This window comes from Typopeltis vanoorti, chromosome 12 (assembly GCF_054136105.1).
Source record: "Typopeltis vanoorti isolate ZY-2024b chromosome 12, IOZ_Tvanoo_1.0, whole genome shotgun sequence".
NCBI lineage: Eukaryota > Metazoa > Arthropoda > Arachnida > Uropygi > Thelyphonidae > Typopeltis > Typopeltis vanoorti.
The window spans coordinates 24,758,098-24,778,205 of NC_143560.1; the positions used below are offsets into that span (position 1 = coordinate 24,758,098).

At 35.1% G+C, this 20,108-nt stretch overlaps 1 protein-coding gene and 1 pseudogene across 1 annotated transcript in view; one reads left to right on the plus strand and one right to left on the minus strand.

Annotated features, from left to right (window-relative positions):
• LOC150100633 (mitochondrial import inner membrane translocase subunit TIM44) overlaps positions 1 to 20,108 on the minus strand; it is a 209,221-nt gene that overhangs the window by 170,221 nt on the left and 18,892 nt on the right. Inside the window, exons 3-6 of the mRNA XM_090401400.1 lie at positions 19,776 to 19,853; positions 12,394 to 12,474; positions 7,853 to 8,002; positions 250 to 319 (exon numbers count right to left, since the gene is read on the minus strand). Of these exons, the coding sequence (XP_090257526.1) occupies positions 250 to 319; positions 7,853 to 8,002; positions 12,394 to 12,474; positions 19,776 to 19,853 (379 nt within the window). The remainder of the gene's footprint in view (positions 1 to 249; positions 320 to 7,852; positions 8,003 to 12,393; positions 12,475 to 19,775; positions 19,854 to 20,108) is intronic.
• LOC150100634 (large ribosomal subunit protein P1 pseudogene) lies at positions 13,441 to 13,970 on the plus strand (annotated as a pseudogene).

Sequence of the window (20,108 nt, forward strand, 5' to 3'; positions counted from 1 at the left end):
ATAACCAATTTTTCACTGTATCTTTGTTTAAGACAATTTTAAACTATCATTATTTCTACAATAATTAAATGCACTAAACCTACTATAAAACTACAATCACATACTAAAGATTACACTCTACATTTTCCCAGAAATCATTTATATTCAACTGAGTATAGTCTTACACCTATATTCTGCTATGAAATTATTTTTAAATTATATATTATTGAACTAGATATCAAAATATGCAGGCGTGATATCCTAACTCACTTGGTGGTTTATAAACTCTAGCTCCAGCCAATGATGTTTCTCCTATTTCTTCTTTCACAGCTTTAACACCCTACAAATTCAAGAAAATAATAATTACATCCAGCCCTTAAATAACCAAACACTTGAATGCATTGAGGAAGGATATTTGTCTTATTATCCAGAGATTCTCCCAGGAAATAAGAGAAAACTGGAAACTATAAGCATCGAAGTTAACTAAAAAGTCAGAATCCTGTTGAAGAATTGTTTGCAATCGGAACTTAGGACTGTAAATAGATATTCTTTAAATTTTTATAATCTGCATAGTTCAGGGTTTATCAAATGAGAATAAAGGGTGCAGTGTATTGTCATTGTCCGTGCGGTTAACCTAGTGGCTTTGCACTTCGCAACCATATGCCTGGGGAAGGAGTGTCCTAGGTTCGATTCCCGTCACCGACGTGAGGAGCTTAAGGATCTTCCTCAGCCATAGCCAAGTTAGCCGGTCTTGGGAATGGACAGCAGGATTTTTTCCACCAGTTTATCTGGAGTTTTTCATCCCACAAGCAGGCAAACCAGCCCCGTGAACACACAGGGATACAGTCAGGAATACTTACAGGTGGGTGACCATCCTATCCTTGTACTTCGGTTACGAAATCCAAGCATGCTTGGAAGGTTGTGGGCCTTAAAGGCCTGTTAAAGCCATTGGGATAGAATAGGATAGTGTATTGTCATTACCAAAAGTGTAAAGCAAATCTGCAGTCAAATGGAGAAATCTGCTGATATACAGAAGAAATAGAGCAGGTGAAAGAACAGAACTCTAATAATTCAATTTGTTTCAGAATATTAAGATAAAGATCAATCCACATCACAGAAAAAATATGAATGAAGATAGTCAGCAACCCAGCTGTAGAAATCAGAAAACAGACTAAAATTGGAAGCTTACTTAATTGGTCTTTGTACAAAACTCCATCAAATGTTTTAGAGATAACACTGAGTTTCTCTAAACTTTTTTTACATAACTTTTTTTCCTTTTTCTTCATTAATTACTTTCCCATAACATTTATCCAAAGATAGGTGATATAAGCAAAAAAAAAACTGTACTGTTGGGACAGTGTCAGAACCCACACTAGCAATCATTCACAAACTAAAAGGTTACCAGAAATTACAGAAGTTTATTGTTAATGTGTTTCTACATCATTTCAGAAAGAACTGAAGTGAGAGCAACTGGATGGCAGTTTGATTTAGGAATATCTTAAATAAAATATAGGCTAATTTCCAATGTAGGATAAATACCATTAGAATAGGAGAGCATAAATTGGCAACTCAAAAGATATCTACAGAATAAGTCCTCAAAACAATAACAGAAATGCAATGATCAAACCTCTTGAAAACTGCAAACCTTTAAGTATGCAGTTCTAATATTTTTTTAGAAAGAGAAAGGGGGAGGGGGAAGGAGAGACACTGAACATTTTGAAGAAAAGCAGGAGGCCATTTACCAAACTCATCAATGCAACAAAAGAGAGCAGCAGAACCATCTGAGTGCAAAAGAGATGGGAGTATGGTTGACAAAAGTTAATAGTAAAGAGCTGTAGCAAAAAGACCAGAAAGCATGACTGCCATTTGAATATAATACAAGTTTTCTGCTTTTGGCCCTTCCAAAATCAGATCAGATATATTGATAATTTTCTTGTAACTATTTCAAGAGCTTTAATATAAACGGTAAAGCAAGTATGTGATTTCTGAGAAAAGCATCAATGATATGCATGATTTTATCTTGCATAGTCTTAGCATACTTCTTGAAGAACAAGGCTTAGATAATCGATTAGAATTTAAACTGGAGGTGGGGAAATAAAGGTTCTATACAAAATATTGCTTCAAAGAGGGTGGTGTTCAGTGAAAATATTTGGATCACAACTGAAAACAATAATCTGACCAAAGAAATGAAGCACAGAAATCAAGACTATCTCCTTTGCATTCTTATAATGCTAAAGATGTGGATGAGAACAGGTGTGCAAGTGCTGCTCTATAGGTGAAGAAATAAATACTAAGATGTAATTCTCAATTTCCTAGATAGATGAGATCCATGACATACATAGAAGAATCACTGAAAAGGAAGAAATCAAGAGTGTTTGCAGAATGGTTAGGATTATGAGATATTTTGATATGTGAATGACAAAAAAGGCCTCAGCATTTATACCAATTGCATGAGTGCAGACAGAAAGAAAGCCAGTTGGAACTGTGAACATTAAAATATGAGGAAGATAAATTAACAATGGAAGAAAGGAAATCAAGGGTCAGAATCTCACAGAATGGAGAAAAGAGATTTTTAACAGAAGATCAAAATACCTTTGAGATGAGAAGAATTTGGATGTATGTGCATCCGATGTATAATGCTCAACTTTTCACAACTGTTCTTCGGAGTTAAGTTGAAATTGGACATGAAATATATAGTAATGGATTCTTTACTATTTTACACATATAGAATTTCACCTCATTCTTCTGTGAATTGGGAGCTCAACACCGTCCTCCGCATACAACTACAAAGACTTCCTGCAAGCATCAACACAGTAGAATAATTGCAGCAGGATTATTCACTAGCTGACCTGAAAGCCTCCTAAGGTAGTTCCATTAGGTTTAATCATTATACTATCTAGCAGTGGCCTAAGGAATACCCATTTTAAAGCAATAACCTTGAAAAAGAAATAACAGCCTCTCCATGAAGTCTAATGTATCTGAAATAAGGGGAACAAAACTATGGCACTGATCAAGTTCAATTGCCCCCCCCAAAAAAATTGTCAGAATAAGTGAAATTCAGTTGGATGAGGATACCATCCTGACAGGAATAGAGATGGAGGGATAAGATGTTTTTCATGAAAACAGACAGTGCAGAAAGGGAGAAAGAGTGCTTCTGATGGAAGAAGAAGAATTATGCCCACCCACCATCATCACCACCACCAACACACACACGCGCACTGGAGATGCAAGGAGCAAATAATATCAGTGGTTTTGTCGTCGTATGGTGTGAAGCAGACGTGGACAGGATGACATTTAGTTGGGGTGTTGCTAAAGATCTGGTAATGTGGCGAGCAGCGAGAAAGAAATGTATAAGCAAATAAGAAAAGGATAATCATTACAGTGATTTTAATTATGGTGATATACATTTGAATGAAGAAATCAGTGGCATCTGGGGACAAAAGGAATTAATTTCTTGAGTTTCTGGAAGATAAACTGCCTTAGGCAGTATGTAACAGAGGCCACATGAGATCAAAAGTCTTGGATTTGATCATCTCATCAGAGATGATCAAATCCAAGACTTCACCCATTACCTCCCATTTATAATTATGATTATGACAAACTCAGGAGACGGTTTGAAATCTCCTTTAAACCTTGCCTTGCAACTAATTTAACATTAATTCATTTTCATGTACATCTCTGAATTTCCACTGTGCTTATGCACAAGGCTTTGTATAAGGTTCCATTTACAAACACATTTAATGAACAAGAACAGCTTTTCCGCCTTCTCATGTTTTTTTGAAGATCAACAAAATGTAGATATTCTAATTCTATTTCCACAATTTCTTGATTATTTGATGTATGGATAAAAATTTGGTATTGGTGAACCCCAACACTCGCCCAAATTTTTTTTTTGTTTAATGAGAATCGCACTCACAAAACATTGCAAACTTATAGCATATTAGTATAGTAATATGATATACGTTAAGAGAGCAAACATGGATATTGTTTCTCTATAGACCAAACAAGGATCATTTTTCAAGCCACTCATGATTTAATACCCACCAATAATAAAAATTACAAACATCCATCCATGGTGGGATATGAATACATCCTTCACTTGGAGAGTAAGGTATGTTTATCCATTAGCTGGCATTTGGCCTAAGTCAAGCTTGTTCTTCACCAATTTTCCTTAACCTTTTTTTCAAGTACCATTTTTGCATTTTACTAACTATCTTTCTAATGACCCAAAAAAATTCCTCTACTTCTAGATCCTTCAGTGGAACCGTGGGCAGCAATAGGTCTCACTGTCCAATTTCCCATTAAAGTTACTTCCTTCTTTTCAATGATTCATAAGTGATTCCAGATAAATCACCTCATTATTTAGAAGATCTTCCCATTTTTATCTTCTTAGTTCCAGTACCACCAATTATGTCAATATCATAACTCTCTAATTCCTCTATTAGCTGCACTTCTTTTTCACTGATGCTTCTTGCTGATGGTGCCTATCTTCAATTCTGCTAAGGTTGAGGGGCAGCAGATGATTTTCAATACTCACCTTGGATCCCTGATGAAAGGAACAGCATTCTTTTACAAATGGGAGAACAAATAATTCTGGCTTTGTGTATAAATGAAATGTGAGGATTCCATACTGCTGAAATGGGTGGTGGTGGTGGTGGTGTGATTGTTTATGCAAGAATCTTCCCATATGTGTGGGTTTTCTATAAACAGAAAAGGATAATGAACCATTTGGTAGCCATTTCACTAGCATGTATAAGAAGTAAGGAATACAGTTGTTAGTTTCTTTTTCTATGGCAAAGTGTATTTTTTGGATCATTCCAACCTCAGCAATATAGCTATAGTAATTTGCAGATCTGGGAGACAGTCATTCTAAGACCACCTTAGTACAAACTTCTCCAAATTAACTCTGTTGTTATCGGGACATCCCCCCCCCCCTTCCAGAAGGCCTTATTGGGAAATTAGTCATATTTCAGTTACAATTTGAATTGTTTCTATAACAATCTAGTTGAGTACTGTGTGTTTCACCATAGTTGTAATTTGTGCTCTGATGATGCTGATTAGAAAACCAGCAAAATATTAGCAAGTTCAACAAATGAATTATTGTTTCTTCTTCTTCTTCTGTTGTTTATATCATGAAGCACTGTTATGAATAACCACCAACATATCCAGCAAACATTTTTGACAATTCTTGTATCAGCTTCTCCTTTCTATAAACTACTCACATTTTCTAACAAACACATCTCATGCCATATCATATAGAATTGCTCCAAGTTAAATGTGTGTGAAATGAAGGGGGAGAAAACAATTCCCATTTTGAAATACATCCTTGAAATAAAAATGATAAATTAAAAATTTTGAAAGAAAAAAAATTGTATGGTTATGAAAAATGCAGAACTATCCAGTAGTAATTTTAACAAGGATTTCCAAGAGTGTTTGGGATTGTTTACTGTCTTTTATTTTTTTTTTCCCCCTGGCTGGTTTGCCTTTTTTTAAGATAAAAAAAAATGAGCTTTTGGGAGAAAAAATCCTTCCACCTTAACATGAGAATGGTGTTCAGTATTCGTTCCCATTAGTTATATAGGGTTCTGAAGAATTCTTTAGATGCTCGGTAATAAAAGTCTTACAAAGTAAGGTAAGCAGCACTCAGCTTCAAACACTTTTTTCAACACTATTTCTCCTACCTCAAGCAATCTTTAGAATGGGATATTATGAATATCTTAATGCTATTAGCATTGAAAATAAAAAAATAAATAAATAACATGAAAAACAGATATTGAATTAATAACAGCTTTCATTGCTTATACACTCTTGTCTCGCATCTGATTTTGCATTAACCATATCTTCTTCACAATTCAGACCGCTGACCTGTACCTTAAATATAAATGTTGTATTGCTCCCTATAATGTTCCATTTCATCATATATTTGTGGCATTTTGAACAGCTTTTTTCTTGTCACCTTGACATTTGCCTTTTTCAGATCTACCAAACATAAATACAAATCTTGGTTATATTCCCATGATTTCTCAACTAACTATCTTAAAGTAAAAATTTGATCTTGCCCTCTACTTGGCCTGAACCCAGCTTGTTCATCTAATGATCCTTATCATGTTGACTCTTAAACCCATGTTTGTGTAAAGATCAAAGCATGCTGTGATTTCCTCTTTCAGAGGACATCATAAAATGACCAATGCTAGCTGATCATATGCTGGCAACAACAAATCAAGTATTGGCAAGGCTCTCAATTCCAAAAAAAAAAAAAAAAAAAAAAAAAAAAAAAAACCATTGAATATTTGAATATATATATATATATATATATATATATATATTAAGACAAATATTAATGCATAACAAATAACAGTTCTAGACAATGTCATTATTCCAACTGCAATTATTATTTCAAGATATCTTTTCAAATTACTGCAATCAACCAATCACAACCTGACTGAATAAATGATCTTTCAGTTTTAACAATCAAAATGGTTTACTGATATCTGAATTATCATGATCTGCAATTGTGATATTTACACCATTTTGGCAAAGATGACATTTTCCATTGATGCTCTGGTGTTTTGTTTCAGGGTCATACTGAAAGCATGAAGTTACATCACCAGTAATAACTATCAAAAACAGCCAACTCTGAAGAAAGATCAGAATAAAATATCAGTATGGTTTGTCTAAATTTAATTCTTTTGCCATTAAAACTGTATACTTAATCATCTGTCAAACTAAACTAACTGCCATGCTATATATTTTCATGTGTTTGATGAGTTTGTGGTTTCTCCATCCTTCTTTAAACCTCTTATGCTGCTCAAATACACTAGTTTTTCATGGCATCACACATCTAGAGTTTCATTTGCTGCAATTTTGCCTAATTTTGCATAAAACCTGATATTAATGCCATTAATATCAGGAAAAATTAGTTCCATTCACTCATTTTTCCACCAAAAGCAATAAACACACATGTGCAAATTCTATCACAGCCTGTAAACTACTGGCTTAATGATATAACTCAAGGAAATAGCACAGACCTGACCAAACATGCACTTTCACAATATTCTACCTAACTAAGTATACATGCAATAGTACAGTCATTCTGGAAATTTAATCGTCACACCTTACATGTTGCCATGGCAGTCCTCTGTGATAAAGTTATTTCAGATGCTAAAAAAGAATTTAAAAATAAATGCCAGCATTTAGCATAACCATGCAAACTGGACAGGTGAATATATGCAATTTATAGAGACAATAATTACATTACAACCAATGGCATTATATTAGTTTCATAAGATAACGCCATATCTGCCTGGATGAGCTTCATGACTGTTATATCTACTTTTTTTTTTTTTAATAGCAAATATAAAATCATCAAAATGCAAGTTAACATGTATATATGTACTTCCATGCATATATATGCATGAAATTCTAATTCTCGGAATTCAGTCAGTAAATAATATGATATATATATATATATATATATATATATGTTAAAGATACCAATCTATTTTAACACACACACATATATATATATATAGTCTAAATTAATAAGTTGGCAGAAAACAGTCAAGAAAATAACAGAATTAAGTCTTAACTGTGGTGGGACTACATGGAGTCCTGTGATCTCTTTGAAAATATACATACAATGAAAAAGTGATTAATTAAAATTTTTAACACACTTATTTATATAAATATTCATATAACTGATCCATGTATGTCACAAGTTAATTTGGAAAGAACTTGAAAATATACTGCACTTTTAATTATACTGAAGTAAAAAAAAAAATATATATATATATTAGGTGAAAGAGAAGGAAGAAAATTAAATACAGCAAATCAGTAAATCTAAAATATCACACTTTTTTTTTTAATCCCTCACCTCTGAAACAGCTCTAAAAGGTGCACTCTTCCCTAATTGTTCACTTTGCCTACTAATAGCTTCAGCAGCAATACGAGCTGACTTGGTTAATTCTTCAGTGATTTCTCTACTTTTCTGGCTAAATTCACTCTTTTGTGCTTCTTCAATGCCCTTTAATGTAATAAGAGTATAACAAAGAATATGTAGTAGGAGAAAGAAAAATAATCAAGATGCAAATTAAAATCACTTTAAAGAAAATAACTTTTGAACTATACTTCCTCCCAAGCCAAAAATCATATTCACATTTAAAGATACAGTTACAATACAATTTATAACTTATATTTTATATTTATAACATAAAATATTTGAGTAATCATTTACAATCTCTTTAGTGTGTAATTAGTGTTTTAACGTTCTTGTTTCTGCATTATTTAATTACTCAACTGGAACTCAGAAGAAAGTTGATCTGTTTCATGATTTAGTTTATTTATATGATCCTGTGATTACTTACGCATGATACACTGCATGGAAAGAAATCAATCGACAGCCATGGCATCCACCTTAATAAGATGTAGGAACTCCTTTGACTGCAATGACTGCAGCAATCCTACTGCAGCGATCAGTGGAAATTTTGGACCACTCTTCCTGGAGGCATGTAATGAGGTTCTGGACTGTTGTGGGGCAAACTTCCCTTAACCTCACCTGACTCTCCAGTTCTCCCAGAGATGTTCAATAGGGTTAAGATCAAGGCTCTGGGGAGGCCACTCAAGTGTGGTGGCATTCACATCCACACAGTTACAGCAGAAGCCTTTGACACAGTGCATTGTCTTGCTGAAAGAACAATCATCAGTTCTGTAGAAATGCCACAAAGTATTGCATAAAGTAATAAAAAGCATTGCATTGTCCAGAATGTTCAGATAACTCTTGGAGTTCAAAGTTAGTGGCACCACAAACAGAGGTGTGAGGTCAAACCAGGATCATACCAACATCACACTGCCACCTCTGAATTTCATAGTTGGGATTATGCATTCTGGTAAGAGACGTTCACTAGGCATCTGCCGTGCCTATCCATCTGCTCGGTAGAGGGTGTAGTTTGATTCGTGACTCCATAATGTAGCTTTCCAAGTTTCAATGTACCCTGTACATGCTCTTTGCACCACTGAAGATGATGTTGCATGTTGGTTAGGGTAATATGGCACATGCATATTGCAGTCCTACCATGAAAACCCATGTTGTAAACCTCAGTTCAATGTTTTTGTGCAGATTCTGAAAGTTACTTCAGGTGCAAACTTTGTTTGCTTACACTTGGATAATGGATTAAACCAAGTATATAATTTCTTGGTATCTTTAATTTAGGAGATAAACTTTCTTGAATGGGAGACAATTTCAAAATGGATTGGGCCATTTACTTGAGTCTATGGGCCAACAAAAGGTTCTAATATAGAAGGAGACAAATTTTTCCAGCTATTAAGAGAGGGCAGCTGATATAAATAAAAAGGAAAAGTTAGCTCCTGTTAAAAAGACCTAAACTGAATAAGAAATGAATATCAGACATGTAAAATGGAGAGAAAAGTAGAGAAAAGGGAAGGGCTAAATATAATGGCAAGAAGTACCCATTAGTACCCAGAGGAAGTACACAGAAGTACCCACTAGATATCTTCTCAAGATATGGACCAGTGATTATTTATATTCTTTTTATTTTAAATAAAAAGAGTATAAATTCATGCAGAGAGAACATATACAAAAATAAGAAAAGTGTTACTGATTATTATTGATGACAGTGATGTTTCCAGTCTGGTCCAAGGTATGAGAGAGCATAGTGGATGTGAGATAGAAAGAAAATCACAATAAATGTTCAGCAGGATAAGAATGAGTATCCTACTAAAAGGAAAATGTGTACTAAAGTCAATAAGAATCAAATTTAAACAATGAGCTTACACAAAGTGTAGATTTAAATAGCTGGCCTAGTTATCCAAGTGGATAGTATATGTGCTCACCAAGTGACAGGTTGTCTCCTTGGGCATGGATGTTTGTAAAAGCCTGCTCTAAATAAGGAGATAAAACTCTTATAAATAAAAAATAAATAAACAAATATTATTGGGGGAAAAGTGAAAAAGCATTTAAAACAAAATACAAACTTTAGAGAATGAATAAGAAAATTTCAAAAAACATTATCTCAATCTGGGAAGCAGTCTGCAGGAATAAACTAACCGTCATTGTAATTTTTAAGGAAATTACAATGTAGACTACTAATTATAATAAATTGAATTACTACTTACAATATTTCAGCAAGTCCAATTGCCATTATCAGGAACACAGTACATTATAACAGTATATATTAGAATAAACAGAATTATATTTGGAATTGTCAATTACACAGATTTACAATAATCTCCCTCCCACTTCACACAGTGGAAGTCCTGAATGGAAACCTCCTTAAGTCTCTGGATGACACTACATTGAGTCTCTTCAATGTCACTGAATGTGGCGAATAGGGAGAAGGGGGAATGTTTGATCACACAGACTTCGAAGCCAGAAACTGTTTCACAGGAGTGCACAGTGTGCATGCATATTGTCATGCAACAAACTAATTGTTGTTGTGAAACAGTTCTTTCCTGACATGTTGCATGCAGGCTACAAACATTCAGACATTGCATTTCTCCTAAATAATACTGACCATAGTTATCTGCTTATAATGGGCAACAATTTCCCTAGTTTTCACCATATTTTCATTTGTCCATGTAGAAATTGGCCATTCACAGCTGGTTCGTCCTCCAGGGATTCCCCCCCCTTTTAAATGTTCAAAACCAGAGTTATACCTGTGCACAGCTCAGACAGACAGACATCGTAACCTTCTTTTAGGTCTTGGTACACTTCTGCAGAATTTCATGCCAGCTGGGGCATCGCCTGGTTAAATGAAGCCCCGTTCTTTTCACTAGGGCGAACAGTAAAAAGTCAGCTACTGGAACAAATCTGAAAGCACACCCCAACTCAACATCACCAGAGTTAAAGATCGGTACTATCAACATAAGAAGCCTGAATGGCAAAGAAATGGAGTTGGCTGAGGAATTGGATAAGTACCAGATTGACAAAATAGGGGTGACTGAAACAAAAAGACAAAAACTGGTGAGATCTTTCTGAGCAATAAATACAAAATGTTATATTCAGGCAATGACAATCAAAGAAAAGAAGGAGTAGCCATAGTATTCAGTAGTAAATATGAGACTAATATTCTTGAAAGGCAGGCAATATCAAGTAGAGTGATGTCAGAATGGACAAATATCAGAATGGGGAACTGAACAATGAGATTTGTTCAGTTCCCCATTCAGACACACAAAAATATTTCAGTAACCTAGGCACACATTTTAGTGAAGATAGTAAATTAAATATGGAAATAGACAACAAAATCAACAAAGCTGGTATTGTAGGGAGTCAACTAAATAAATTTATATGGAATAAGAGAGAAATTCATCAAAACACTAAATTAGCTGTATACAAGACAGTGTTCGAACCAATTTTAACTTATGGATCTGAGAGGTGGGTTAGAAATAAAACACTTGACCAAAGGCTGGAGACCACAGATATGAGAGTCATGAGAAAGATCAGGGGTGTGAACAGATGGCATCAATGGCAATATCACATTCAAAATTAGGATATTAGGAAGGAACTTGACATTGTTAGCATCCAGGAATGTGTTAGCAGGGCTAATCTCAGGTGGTATAGTCACTTATTTACAAGTGCAACTTTCGAGTACGTCAGGAATTTGATGATGATGGTACACTTCTGTAGCAGTTTTTCCTAATTCACAGTAAAATTTTATCACAGCTCTTTGCTCAATGAAGCAACTTCTGACATCACTTACTTCAACAGTTGCCACATGAAAACTGCTGCATCACCTAACTCAAAAATTGCACTTGCAATTACAACACACTCTAGCAGCAAAAACTATAAACAAGTTTGTTACTTTGATTCCTGTAAAAATTCAATCTAATTATTTAATAGACACACTGTGTGTGTATATATGTATATATAGATTTTAAAAAATAACTTATATAAGTATATAGCCAAATGATAAAATAGGAAATAATTTATTTCTAAAGGAACTACTAGTTTCATCTTTCTAGAAGACTTCATTGGGTGCATTACACAGAAGTGAAAAAAACAGAGATATATAAAAACATTACTTGAGTAGTACATCTGCCAAAGTTCTACCAGTCACCCTCTTTCAGAAACAAAGCTTTGGCTGCACCCAGAAGATAACAGTCAGGACACGAGACAATACACTGAGAATTTTATTCAATTCTTTACTGCTTGCTATTTTGAATCTGTATCCTTAATAATGCCTCACCAACCACAGCTGAAATATTGCTATCAAAGGGATTACTTTGTACCTACTGCATTGTATAAATTAAATTCTCATAGCAATAAGCATTATGGTAATTTACTATAAAGCATTAATTTATCTTACCCTAAAAAATATGCTAAAGCTAGATAGATGTTTTTAATGTTTGTCTAATAAATATTCACATATCCTGTTCAAATCAGTACTTAAACCTACTGACCTCCTTTATTTTGTCTTTAAGTGACCCAAATTGTTCTCGAAGATGTTGGGAGCCTTTAGAAGTTTCAGCTTCAATTGTTTGCTTGAAATAAATTTAAAAACAAAAATCATAAAACAATGTGAATACTGAAAAAAATGTATTTTTACAACACAGGAAAATAAACTAAAACAATTACACAATACAGATTTTTTTTATAATTCTGAAGAAATGGACATAGCCAACATTCAAATGTGACCTTACATTATGGGCCAAAAAAATATCTTTTAAAAAAGATCTAGACCATTACCATTCCTTGCTGATTGTAACTGAATGCAATCTGCAAGACAAAGGTATATGCAATATAGATTAACATACTACGAAATGAAATAGTACAAATAGCGATTTCAAGAGCAGAGTTGTTCATAATTACAACTTTATGTTTTTATAGTGTAATTATTTTTTCAAAAATTCAAACATTCTGCCATCTAAATCTGAACAGCATCAGCAAAAATATCATATGGCACATAAATGTAAAGAGAATTATTTACTTAACAGTAAATAAATAAGTATTTAAATCAACATCATCATTACTTTATGTGATGACAATAGATTCAAATATTTTCATTTAAATGCCCTGAAAGTAGCAAATATAATACTAGTCCCACAAAAGTACTTCATTAATATGGATATTATTTCTGGGAAAACTCCCATGTTATTAACTATTAACTCCCATGTTAACTCCCACTTCATTAATAGTTTCCTAATAACAGCAAAATCAGTCTATTATATGTACAGTCTCTGATCCTGATCAATGCTTACTTTAACTTTTAAAACAACTCTTTTAATTATATCAATCTATCTACTTTACTCTTCCTCCGAATCTTTTTTCCATGTTATTTTTGCTTCAAACACTTGTTATTGTCCTTATGCTTTGGAGAAAAGAGGATAGTGGTAAATTCAGCAGAGCATCATCTGCATCCATGAAAGAATCTGTAGAACAAGAATAATAGAAAATGGATATCTATGAGAGAAGGATCATAAATTAACTAGATATTTTAATTTTAAATTTTGGCTTCTATAGATGAATTAGCATGTACTTGCAGTGCTCTCATTCTGAATGATGATATTAGTGTAATAGGTGAAACAATAATGACACTTATTAAAGCAGCTAAGGTTGATGTGGAGTCATACTGGCCTGGCCTCTTTTGCATGGCTCTTGAAGGAGTTGATTCGAAATCACTCACTAACGTCGGTGAAGGTGTTGGCTCTTCTTCTGTGGCAGTTGGTGCTGCAGAAAGCAAACAGAATCTAAAGAAGATTCCCAAAAAGAACAAGGGGAATCAGATGATGATGATGATATGGATTTTGGTCTCTTTGACTGATGAGTGTTACAATTCCATTGTTGGGAATTGTATAGAGTTAGCAGCTAGAGGTATGAAGAAGTGTCTCGAGTGGAAAAATACAGAGTTTTTGACAGCTGTAGAAGATATGGCTGAGATGCGTTTGTACCAGGAAAGGTTGAAGTGTAGGCTAGTCAAAGAAGGGAAATCTGATTGTGTTTGGATATTATTTTATTTATTTATTCTTATGGCTACATGAAACTGGTAATTGAAAAATGCAATCACTATTTCCAGAAACAAATGATGAAAATTTTAACATATAAAAGTTCATTACATAAAAGGCACCACCTGCTTACTAAGTCTTTCTCTTTTTTTTTTTTTTTAATATAAAGCAAAAGTAAATTGTCATAATTAAGCCAGGGACAATTATCGTCCTGCTGCACCAAGTATAACAAGACTGCATGTTCTCACAACACTTCACAACATAAAAGTGGCTGTATCTGAGGTTTAAATAGAGAGCAGTTGTGTCTTGTGTGAGAAAACTTGATCCATTAGAGGAGGCCCATTTCACACTGTATCACCATCTTCTAACATGATGAGGACTATGAGAGTGACTACTAGAATAACGTTTTCGTGGTGAGACAGGATCGTGATCTTCTGTTTCCTCCATAACCACTGCCACCACCATACCAACTACAGGTCAAGGTCCAGGCTGGAAAGCCAATTCAAGGCCTCATCCGTCACCTTGTGGATGTCCTGTAGGGCACCACCACCACCATGAAATTGGTGCCTTGGACAGTCGTACACAATATGAGTAATCGTCTGAGCCATGGGAGAATAATCACAATAAGGGTGATCTGGCAGCCCCCCCATTTATGTAGAAGATAGCCACATCTGCCCCTGACTAGTTCTGATCCTGTTTATGGATGACCAAATCTTCCTAGGAAGACCAAAACCAGGCTGCGGAGCACATGGATCTTCTACCAGGAAGCCGTTTGTTGGGAGATTGTTGGACCAGTATTCTCTCCATATGTCAGATATTGATGGCAGCGCAGCTGAAGAGAGTTGTCCATGGACCAGAGAGGCTTTCTAGATTTGAGGCGAAGACTAGGTGGATTTATGAGAGTCTGGTGTAGGGGTAGGAGTGGGTTGCTCATTGCTTTATTAAATTCCTTAATCGAGGGTTGTCTTCTCCACATGTGTGGTAGAGCAATGTTAGATAGAACAGGCAGCCAGGAGAGAGGGTGCTTCTCACTGTCCCACTAATTGTGCACATGGTAGAGTTCAGCTGGGTCGATAATGTTAGTGTGTGTACTTCTTTCCCAGACGGGCGCAATATTCTGCTGCAGAGAATGCGAGGGCTAGTGCAGACGACCTTAGGACTTCAGCACCACAACCCCAGGTTGTTCCAGCAAGCCTTGAAATTATGTTATTTCTGGTTTTAATTTTATTGGAGAGGTTGATGATGTGCCTTTTATAGATTAGGCTTCTGTCCAGGCTCACTCCACGGTATTTTGGGTGAGGCTTGTGTTCTACCATTTTTCTACAGAAAGAAAGGTTGAGTTGTTGATTCGCCTCTGCATTGTATAGGGGTGAAATACTGAGGACACTGTTTTCGTTGGATTTGGCTTCAAGTACTCTTCCAGAGTGTTCAGGTCTGTATTCAAGGTTGATTCTAAGTTGGTAAAGGAGGTGGATTGATGTAAGATCGCTAAGTCATCGGCGTACTTAAACTTGCTTGATCTAGTATGAGGTAGATCATACACATAGATGTTAAAAAGCATAGGGATAACACAGAGCCCTGAGGAAGACCGTTGTGAAGGAATCTGGGACTGCTCTTTTTTCCGCCAATATGGACCTAGATCTTTCTGTCGGAGAGAATAGATTCAAAAAGTTGTAGAGTTTTTTTACATTTTATAATATTTCCTAGTTTTAGGAGGAGGCCCCTGATCCAGACAGTGTCATAAGCAGATGTTAGGTCAATGAAAGTGGCTCCAGATTTAAGTTTCTTCTGGAAGCCTGCTTCAATTGGAGTTGTCAGAGCCAGGACCTGGTCACAGCAACTTCTTCTTGGCCTGAAGCCAGCTTGTTCAGTCGGGAGTGCTCTTTCAATGAGTGGTGAAATTCTTTTAAGGAGCTTAAATTTAGGTGGTGCAAAGCAAAGAGATAGGTCGTAGGTTTTTCACTTCATTTGGATCTTTCCCTGGTTTTGGATATTATTGAAGGGATATCTGGGTATTAGTGGAGGGGATGTAAGATTTTTCTTGTGAGAGATTAGACAAGACTGAGTTTTGGTGCACAAAGTTGTCCTTACTTCACCGGAGATCAGAGTTCAGGACACTAGTCATGGTGGACCTTGAGAGTTTAACACTAGAGGGTTTGTCAAATGAAAACAAGCAATGGAGTGTATTATCATCTGCAAAGTTATGGATACATATTGGGTTGGCAAATAAGTTCGTTTGGTTTATTGTGCTACCGTGCAACGCTACTGCACAGTTGAAAGGTGACATTTCACATAACCTTTCAGGGAATTTTCATTCAGCCTACTTCAGTTGCGTGTATGTAACATATTTTTAGAAATGGAAGGAAATAACGTACATCACCAGCATATTTTGCTTTTTTATTTCAAAAAAAAAAAGGCAAACAAGCAGCAGAGGAGCATAAAAAAATATGCAGCGTATATGGGGATGGTGCCTTAACAGAACACATATGCCAAAAGTGGTTTGCCAAACTCCGTTCTGGAGATTTCGACATCAGTGATGCGCCTCGCGCCGGTCGCCCAACTGAGGTCGATTCAAGTGCTGTGAAGGATATCGTCGACAAAAATCCGTCACAAACAGTGCAGGAGATTGCTGCAGTACTGAACATATCCCATACAAGCGTTGAAAACCATTTGCACAAGCTGGGATATGTTTCAAAACTCAATGTTTGGGTGCCGCATGAATTGACTGAGGCCAATATGACTGCTTGCATATCCATCTGTGATTCGCTGCAATGTCACCAAGAAAACGACCCATTTTTGAAGCGGATGATTACGGGAGATGAAAAATGGGTCGTGTACGATAACATGGTACATAAAAGATCATGGGGGGGGCACAAGAGCAAACTGCTCTGCAAACAACCTCAAAAGCGGGATTGCACCCAAAGAAGATCATGCTCTCTGTGTGTGGTGGGATTATAAAGGTGCTGTCCACTACGAGGTGTTACCATCAGGCAGAATGATTGATTCAACTGTCTATTGCTCACAGTTAACACGACTGGCCTGTGCAATTAGCACAAAACATCCTGCATTAACAAATCGGAATGGAGTTGTCTTTCACCACGACAACACCAGATCCCACACATCGGTAACAACCCGGAGTAAGTTGTCACATCTTGGGTGGGATGTTCTGCCGCATCCTCCGTATTCCCCGAACCTGACACCTTCTGATTACCACTTATTCCGATCGTTGCAGAATTCTCTGAATGGGAAAACCTTCGCTAATGAGGAGACTGTCAAAAGACACCTGGATCAGTTTTTAGCCAGTAAACCTCAAGAGTTTTATGAACGCAGCATAATGAAGTTGGTGGACAGATGGCAAGAGGTCATTGATAAAGAGGGTCAATACATAACTGACTAGTATGTCTTATATATATTAAATAAAATGTGTTTCATTCCACTCTGAAAGACCAAACAAACTTATTTGCCAACCCAATATATGAAGTCTGTGAGTGCAAGTCATTTATATACAGGAGGAAGACAGTGAGTGAATCTGAGGATTTCTGCACTAGTGGGAAAATATGAGGAGAAAATCATCCACCACGACTTGGTGAACAATCATTGAGAAAGTTGGCAATTCAGATGTAGAGGGTTGAAGGCAGACTATACAATGGCAGTTTTGCTAAACAGTAATCTGCCAAACTCGATCCAATGTTTTTGACATAAGAATAAAATTTTAATGAAAAGAACTTCATGGTCGTTTAATGAAAACGACCATGAAGTTCTCCAAATTTTTCCATGGCTTGAGTTCAGAGGTGGGTAGTGAAGGCTTGATGATTGGCTGTGGATTGAGAGTGGCGGAATTTACATTGCTAGTCACTAATTGTTGGTGGTCTCTAAGTGATGCAGAAGTTAAGTGTTGATGATGTTCCCCATAGTTTGAGAGAACAGAATGAGGAGCAACTGGATAGTAGTTTGTTAGCTGACTTTTATCACCTTTCTTTGGAATGGGTTGGATGTGGGCCTGTTTTCATGCTGGAGGAGAGAGATGCCAGTGAAACAGGAAAAATTGAAGACACGATTATAGGTAGGTGTTAATTCTGTGGCACAAGTTTTGAACACAACAGGTGGGACATAATCAGGATTGGATAACTTGTATTCATGTCATTAAGGATTCTTAAACAAGTAGAAAGGCTTGTTGGTAGTTCATGTCAATTTATTTGAACAGTATTAATTCACCACACAAGAATAATAAAATAATAATTAATTAAATTATTTTCATATCATTTTAATCTCTTTATTATTAATAATAATTTTAAATTATTAATTTAATGCAGATAATTTGCTGATATTATATCCAGCATCTTCAGAGCACAAAAAAAAAGTTTGTCATAGTACTCAAACAGTAACAATTATTTAAAAGTGGGACCAGTTTAAAAAATTGTAACAGGCAACACAAGTAACTAAAGTCACAATTGGTACCACCCATTGTTAGAGAAAGAAGTATGAATTTGATCTTAAAATGATTGTCTCCCATATTTTTGGCAAACCAACACAGCCATACACATTGAGACCTGGGGAATATTTCAAAGCTGCTGCTTATTCCAAAAACAAATCCCTCTGAGCTACAATGAACCTTATGCAGCATTTTTTTTTCTTCCATTTGATCCCATATAAAAGGGTATCCAAGGTACTAGCAGACCATGACTTTGATACCTGTTCACACAGGATCAAATGGAAGAAAGAAAAATGCTACACAGGGATCACTGTAGATCAGAGAGATTGTTTTTGGAATCAGCAGTAGCCTTGTAACATTCCTCAGAGCTCAATGGGGTGGCTATGTCAGTTTGCCAAAAATCTGGGAAAAAGTCATTTTAAGATTGAATTAATCTCTTTTTTCTTCTCTCTCTCTCTCTCTTTCTCTTTATCCAACAATAGATGGTGCCAATTGGGACTTTGGTTCTTTGCACTGTCTGTTACAAAATTTTTTTAAGTGGTCCCACTGTGAATTAAATTACTGCTGTTTGTGTACTGTGACAAATTGTTTTTGTGCTCTGAAGATAATGGATATAATACCAGAGAAATATCAGCAAATAAGTTTAATAAATATTCTTTGTTTCTTACATGGCATATACCATAATAATAGTCCTCTAAGAAGAGGTTCTTATTATAACCAGAAAATGAAATTACTTTTAAGCCAGGTATAAATTTATTTAATAACTATGAAATTAAAATTACATTGAATTCTATGTTTCAAAATAGAATTTAATGTAATTTTAATTCCATAGTGATTAAGGAGCTCTAGAATGTTTTCAGCCCTCTCCATCCTTAATAAATACCACTTCACATCAAAATTTTGACCTACATAATAGTTTAGTTCCCATAGCACTCTTATTTTAGCAATGCTCTAAAGGCTTCACTTTAATTAATTTGTATTTTTCTCCCTTGCACTAATATATTTTACTAGCTCTGATACTTAATGACTTTATAGTGCAATTTACTGTAGAGATTTGTTCTTGCTGATGAAGGATGCCTAACACTAGTGTTTTCTTTTTAAATTATTTTTTTATATAATTCTACACTATTACATGTAGTGTTGTAGATGTTTGAAATAATTTCTGCAGTATGCTTCTCTTCATGACATATTAGCATTCTATATTTACAGGATGTCTATTTATCGGTGCCTTTAAATATAGTCTGCAGTACATTAGGTTATTTCTGTCCTCAGAGTAGTAAATATTCAAGACTATTAATGAGGCAATTAAAAAAAGTCTAATAATAAGTTAAATTCTATTAAAAACTTTAAATGGCATTCAACAACAATAACTGTATTATAAATAGTATTAGGAAGAGCTGTCACTCACATATTTCTGACGTGCTTTTTTCAATGCATCTAATTCTTCTAATTTCTGAGTTTCTTCTCTAAACTTTTTCAAAGACTCCTGAATAATAAATAATGAGATATAAAATTCTTATATTTTTAATATAAGGAATACTCTTAGGGAAATATATATATATATATATATATAAATATATATGGTAGTATGGAGAAATTTATAAAATCGCTTTTATAACTTTCCCCATGACACAAATTTATCACAAAAACTATGGTTTATTAATATGTTGATCGGCAATTACATTACTGGTTGATTTACTGCTATACTGAAAAATTCACTGGATATATACCTACATTAAAG